Source organism: Topomyia yanbarensis, chromosome 3 (assembly GCF_030247195.1).
Source record: "Topomyia yanbarensis strain Yona2022 chromosome 3, ASM3024719v1, whole genome shotgun sequence".
Lineage (NCBI taxonomy): Eukaryota > Metazoa > Arthropoda > Insecta > Diptera > Culicidae > Topomyia > Topomyia yanbarensis.
In genome coordinates, this window is record NC_080672.1 from 213,495,313 (window position 1) to 213,502,170 (window position 6,858).

The 6,858-nt window shown below is 44.4% G+C and overlaps 1 protein-coding gene across 1 annotated transcript; it reads right to left on the reverse strand.

Moving 5' to 3' along the window:
* Positions 1-553: 553 nt before the first annotated feature.
* On the reverse strand, positions 554-2,146 carry LOC131687630 (uncharacterized). The gene has a single exon (XM_058971715.1). It carries the CDS (start codon positions 2,144-2,146, stop codon positions 554-556), a length of 1,593 nt encoding a protein of 530 aa, XP_058827698.1.
* Between the last annotated feature and the right edge of the window lie 4,712 nt (positions 2,147-6,858).

The following is a 6,858-nucleotide window of genomic DNA, read 5'->3' on the forward strand; positions in this document are numbered from 1 at the left end:
AATTTATATATTTCATTTAAAAAAACTTCTATCTTTAATCAAAATTTACCTACATATTTCATTTCACTGCTTTCTTACACAACTTTGGCGTTTTATAGTTCCCAGGGATTGATGGCGGAATTATGTTGCTCGATGCTATCGTTCGGTTCAGTGGATACTCCGATAAATCCCCTGTGGCAAATATTCGCAGTGTTCCCAAAAATGAGTAAACGGGCAGGGTAACTCCGTGAATATACAATTAGCGTGCATACACGAACACACTGGCCCCTTCAGAAAACACATTTTTGATAGCAAACTCGAGCAAGTAGGTGATCGATTCTTCCCCTAAGCGATACAGATGGTTTGTCCCTCACGGCAGCTTCGACGATTGTTGACATTTGGTTGGAGTTGAAAACGTCAGCATGCAAAAGCATTATTATCGCAATCTGGCAATCAAAATAAGACCCGGTAGCGGGGTTTAAGAAAATAATGTGTTTTGGACGGGACCCTTATAGAAAAGTGCGTTGTATTGTTTGATTTTGGTGCTAGCAGGAAATCAGTGGATATCTGGCTGCTAATTTTCGGTGTCCCTGTCTTCGTTGGTTGACGCTTGCAGTTTGAATGCGGAAGATATTGGTAGCAAACAAATTTTCGCTACGGGACGAGTGTAGCGACCGGTGGGTGTTACTACAGTGACGACTCGAACTACTCCGTCTGGTCTCGGATACAACGAGTCGATCCTGGCTGTTGGCCACTGCACAGGAGGAAGGTTGTCATCTCGAAGGATTACCAGTTGATTCCTTGCCGATTGCACTGACGGGTTGCACCATTTTGACCGGGGCTGCAGTGTGGCTATATATTCGCGATGCCAACGTTTCCATATGTGCTGAAACATGTGTTGTGTTTGCTGCCACTTTCGCAGCCGGCTGAACGGGATTGTAGTGTAGTCGACATCAGGTACAGCTTTCAGAGCAGATCCAACGAGAAAGTACCAGGGTGTTAGCGGCTCAAAATCCGTTGGGTCATCGCTCATAGGTACAAGCGGCCTGGAGTTTAAGCAGCTTTTGATTTGAGAAAGCAACGTTTCCATATCGTCGTAGGGAAGAGTGTGGGTTCCAAGTACACGGATAAAGTGTTTTTGTGCTGACTTGATAGCGGCCTCCCACAGGCCCCCGAAATGTGATGCTTTGGGTGGATTAAAGTGCCAGCGAATGCCGTTTTGTGCACATTCTTGCGCGATCAGCTCACGATGCTCCTTGCTTCGTATCAGTTGACGTAGTTCATTCGAAGCTCCGATGAAATTTCGCCCGTTGTCGCTATGGATATCCGCACACAACCCTCTCCGTGAAACGAAACGTCGAAGAGCTTGCAAAAATTTCGTTGAGGTCAGGTCCGCCACCAACTCAAGATGTACAGCTTTCGTGCAGAAGCAAACAAATAATGCAACATAAGCCTTTCGTTGTGCAGATCGTCGATGCGGTGGCTGGATGTAGATGGATCCCCAGTAATCGATGCCAGTTGTTGTGAAGGGCCTTGCTGCAGTAACTCGTGCAGCTGGAAGTTTCGACATAAACTGCTCGATTCGATTTGGACGAGCTCGGAAGCAAACTGTGCATTTGTTGACAATTTTTCTAGCTAGGTTTCTGGCTCCCGTGATCCAGTAGTGAAGTCGAAGTAGGCCGAGAAGCAACTGTGGGGCAGCGTGAAGGTGTTTTTCGTGATAGTGTCGAATGAATAAAACGACCAGCTGGTGTGAAGAAGGTAGGATGATTTGATGCTTGTTGTCGTACGTTTGTTGTGAACGAGCCAATCGTCCACCAACCCGAATGAGACGATCTGTACTGAAAAACGGGGTGAACCACTTGATTCGAGATCTGGCTGAGATACAATGTTGTTTTTCGAGAGCCTTCCATTCCGAGTTGAAAGTTTGCTGCTGGACCAATCTGATGAGAGTAATTTCTGCTTCATTCAATTCCTCAGCTGTGACGATGTGCGAAATTGGTCGATGTGAATTTTTAGGACGGCTGTTTTGTAGAAATCGTTTACAGTAGGCGGTGACTCGTAACATGCACTGGTAGTTAGAAAATCTGCTAACGTATGTGTCGATGAATGGATTTTCTGCTGTTGCTGTTACGTTCGTTGTGAGTGTTTTGCGCGCGTCGCTCATACTGGCTTGCGATGGAATAATTTCTAAGTGAGGCCACTCGATTCTGTCGAATTTTAGCCATAGTGGGCCATGCCACCATTGTTCGCGGTTAATTAGGAACTCGGCAGTTGTTCCACGCGAAATGTAGTCTGCTGGGTTTTGGTATTCTGCAACGTGACTCCAGGTGCAGTATATGGTAGCGAGCTGAATTTTGGAAACTCAGTTCGCAACGAATGTGGTCCATGTAGAAGGCGCGGCCCTTAACCAACTGATGACAGTCATTGAATCCACCCAAAAGAATGCTTCGGGTTCTAATGAAAGTGATTTGATTATTTTCTGGTAGAGTTGCGATGCTAGCAGTGCGCCACAGAGTTCCAGGCGAGGGATGGTCTGTTCTTTAAGTGGAGCTACTTTGAATTTGGCAGTCAAGAGAGCTACTTTGACATTCCCGTTTGAGTCCTCCGATCGTAAATATGCACAAGCACAATATGCTTGTTTTGATGCGTCCGAAAAGAAGTGCAGTTGCACTGTTGATGGATTTAGGCACATAGCAAATCGTTCAATCCTGAGCTGATTCAATAGTGGTAGTTGTGTGTGATAATTGTACCAACGTTCTTGGATTGCTGCTGGTAGCTCTTCGTCCCAACTCCAGATGGTACCATTGCGATTCTTCAAGGTCCACAACATCTGCATAAATAGTTTAGCAGTTGTTATGACGGGTCCTAATAAACCGAGCGAGTCGAATAATTGTGCGATGTATGATAGCGCCATTTCCATATTAAATTTGCAAAAGGGCGAATAAGATTTGTAAACAAACTTTTATTTTGATAGTTTCTCTTAATTTACTATAATTTCAAAGCAGAAAAGAATTGAATTGACTTCTACGAAGGGAAAAATTTACATTAACGTATATTTTTCATGAAATTCCACTCTGCAGCAGACTAATGAGCGAAACAAATTTGTTTATAAAAAACACTTTCGCCCTTTTGACGAATTAATATTGATATGTTTGGTAAGTGATGCGTTCGTTTTGGGTGGAGGAATTTTCATCTTGTACCTTAAAACATCGGTAGAAGGTTCCCAATGAAGATCGAGAGTTTTAAAACATTGGTCTCGATCCAAGTCTACCGACTGCTGTAGGGCTCGATTTTCTTCGGGAATGTCCTCCAACACAGTTGGTTCATTAGAGGCCCATTTACGCAGCTCAAAACCGTCCTTAGCTAACAGTGAGTCGAACTGATTCCGCGATTTGATGGTTTCAGCTACGGTGCTTCTGCCAGAAATGAGGTCGTCTACGTAAAAATCTTTGCGCAAAACATCTGCTGCTTCAGGAAACGCGTCTTGTTCATCGTCGGCAAGTTATTGCAGCACTCTAGTTGCAAGATAGGGTGCTGATAGAGTGCCGTAAGTGACGGTCTTTAATTCGAACGTGTCCAATGGGTTGTCCGGGGAAGCCCTCCAAACGATGCGCTGTACAGAGGTGTCTCGTTCATCCACGAGAATTTGGCGATACATCTGTTTAATATCGGCAATCAGCATTACGGGATGAATTCGGGACCGCATGATGATCGACCTCAGATCGTCCAGGATTGGACCTACTAACAGGGCGTCGTTTAGGGATTTTCCACCGCTGGTTTTGCATGATGCATCGAAAACGACTCGCACTTCGGTCGTTGTACTTTCTTCACGAACTACTGTGTGGTGAGGAAGATGATATAGTGGGGTGGTGGAATCTTCGAATTTTGCTAAGCGTTGCATATGTCCTAGATCATGATATTCTCTCATGAAGCTACAATATTGTTGAGCTAGGTCGATTTTCCATGAGCTGGTACAAATCGGTGACAACGTTAGCGGTTATTGGACTTGATGCCGAGCAGCAATTGGCCCTACCCGCACTGCCCAACTAAAGACCGAATTTACTAAAACAGGTAGGTTGTCTCCGAGTGTAATTCGACCAGAAACTCTGAATAAGTCGAAGAATAATTTTACACCGAGAATAAGATCGATCGGATTTGTTGTACCGAAAGAAGGGTCGGCTAGGTGCGCGCCAGATGGGATTTTCCAAAGCGAAATATGTACTGACGTGGAAGGTAGATCAACGGTGACCTTGGGTAGCACAAGAAAATCGGCAGTGGTGGATTATCGTTGAGTCTGGATCGCACTGTTGATGAAAACATGTGCCGTGCTTGCGTTTTAGAATGGCCGATGCCAGCAATCGGAACGTAAATTTTCTTGTGCTGCGCTTTGATGAGTTGAACAAACAATTCAGTAGCAAAGCAGCACTAGCTGCCTGAGTCAGACCTCTGGCCACGTGATGTGTTCCGGCGTCGCCAATCACAATGACTGCTACAGTGGCTAGTAAAACACTCGTAACTTTTGGGTTTCATCTCGCTGGCTGATACAGATACGGTAGGTGGCTCGTTTGACGATTTCGAACTGGGAGGATCAGATATCTTCGGGCAATTTGGTGTATCGTTGGTACATAGTTGTGTATGATGTCGGCCTCTACACTTACGGCAGGTACTGGTAGATGGACAATTCCGGCATAACTGATGTCGACGAACTTCTTTCTCCTTTTCTTCGGCACTCAATTTTGAAAACGCTGTACATAGATATAGGGGATGCTGATCGGAACAAATGATGCACTTCCTGGCGATGAACTGACTAGCCCCATGGCTAGCGAGTGGACGTTGGTTAAGCTGCTTCTTGATTACCGCGGGTGGTGTGACCTCAGACAATTTACCATTCATGTTTTGAAGCACTGTTACTCTCCTCTGAATAAAAGCAGTCAAATCGCGAAAAGAAACCGCATCAACAGTGGACGAGTGCTCTTCCCAATCTCTCCTGGTTGTGTGGTCGAGGCTAAGCTAAGCTGTGCTAAGCATGCGAACCAATAGAATGTCCCAAAACTTCGTCTTCTCCCCCAGCTGCTGTAGAATCTTCACGTTTGCCTCGAACTTTTCTACCAACGAGTGCAGCTCGACCGCCAATTCGCGCTTAATTGACGGGAACTCGAACAGAGCATCTACATACGATTATTTCAGTCTAGCCGGGTTCTGAAAATGCTGCACCAGCAGATACCAGGCAACGGGATAACTATTGGCACTAAGTGGTATGGTCTGGATCAACTTAAGAGCATCACCAGAAAGAGACGATCGGAAGTAATAGAATTTCTGAATATTTGACAAATCTTGAGACGAGTGGACTAGATCGTGAAGGTTGAGCCAGCTTTCTAGGTTTCCACTGAACATGGGAAGTTTAACATCCGGCAATCGCACGTGCGATGTCGACGAAGAGATCAGAGCGTTTGATAAACTTGACGACGGTGCGCACGTTGTGGATGGCATTTTTTTCACGAAGAGCAAGAATCTTTTCACTCGATAGTAGTGTGATTCGATGTCCGTTCTTTGCTTCAGCTGCTGTTCGATGGAAGCTTCATCCAGCGACTTTAGCTCACATTACATCTTGTTGAAGTCGGTCCACAGCGCGATGAGGTTTTCAAGGTGAACGGGCACCTCAGCGCGTGGTTATCTTCGTCGTAGTCATCGACAAAGGTTTTGATGAGGTTGAACGACGTCATGCGCAGTCGCAGCTTCAAGGATTTGATGCGACGTTCGTTTGACATGATGATCTGGAGCAGCAAAACGAAAGACCGCGTAGCTCAAACGAGACGGGTGAATTAAGAGGTATACTAATCACCTTCTACAGGCAATTCAATGCCTTGTAATTTAAAGTTGCAGCAATGGCGGCGTCGCGTCTCGATTGAGCTGAAGATGGCTGGATTCCTTGCAGCAAACCGTTCCGGAACCTTTCCGAAGCAAGATAGCGTTTGGAAGATGAACGGAGTCCGTCGTGCATCCGGTTCGAAGGACCAGTGTTGGATAGCTCAGCACTCACGGTAAGTAGGAGGGTTAGATGGATGCTTCAGGTGTTCTTCCGGATGGCGCAGGTAAGTGGAATCCCTTTGGTAACAATTTCACGATTGGCCAGGTAAGTAGTTCTCTTCAATTTAACCTCTCCTCTATATTTAAACTTCACTTTTAACTTCTATATTTCATTAACCTTTAGTTTTAATTTATATATTTCATTTACAAAAACTTTTTCTATCTTTAATCAAAATCATTTCACTGCTTTTTTACACAACTTTGACGTTTCTCCGATGCCCATCACTTGGAGTAAAAGAAGAGCGCCATCGCGCTATAAAAGACCGTTTGGAATGTCATCCCCAAGTAGCAAATCGCAACTAGTTTTATTTGTCTAAGTCCGAACTATGTTGCAACGAAAGAACAATAAGGTTATTTTTGTTGCACTGGTTGAACATAGATAACATCAAGGTTATTTCAAAACATCTTTTGTCACCAAATAGTCATTTATGTTGCCAGCTAGAACATGTTCATTAATGTTCCGAACTGGTTGCTGATATTGCAGTGTTTGTTGAAAATTAGTTGCGATTTTGATTTTGTGATATGTATTATGACAATTGCACAGTTGTCAAACACCAAAATTCTTACTAAAAACGTTTCAGTTTACAAAGTCGTATTCATGTTATACGTATGTATCCGTCACATATCATCATTACGCCTTTTAGTACAAACTTACACGTATCAACAAAATGCTTTCACAACACTGAATCAACAAGCTCACAACAAATGCTTAGCAACACGAAAAATAAGCTGTATTTTTGTTGCCATTACATTGCGAAGATTAACCGATGACACTTCATGCGCTCCACC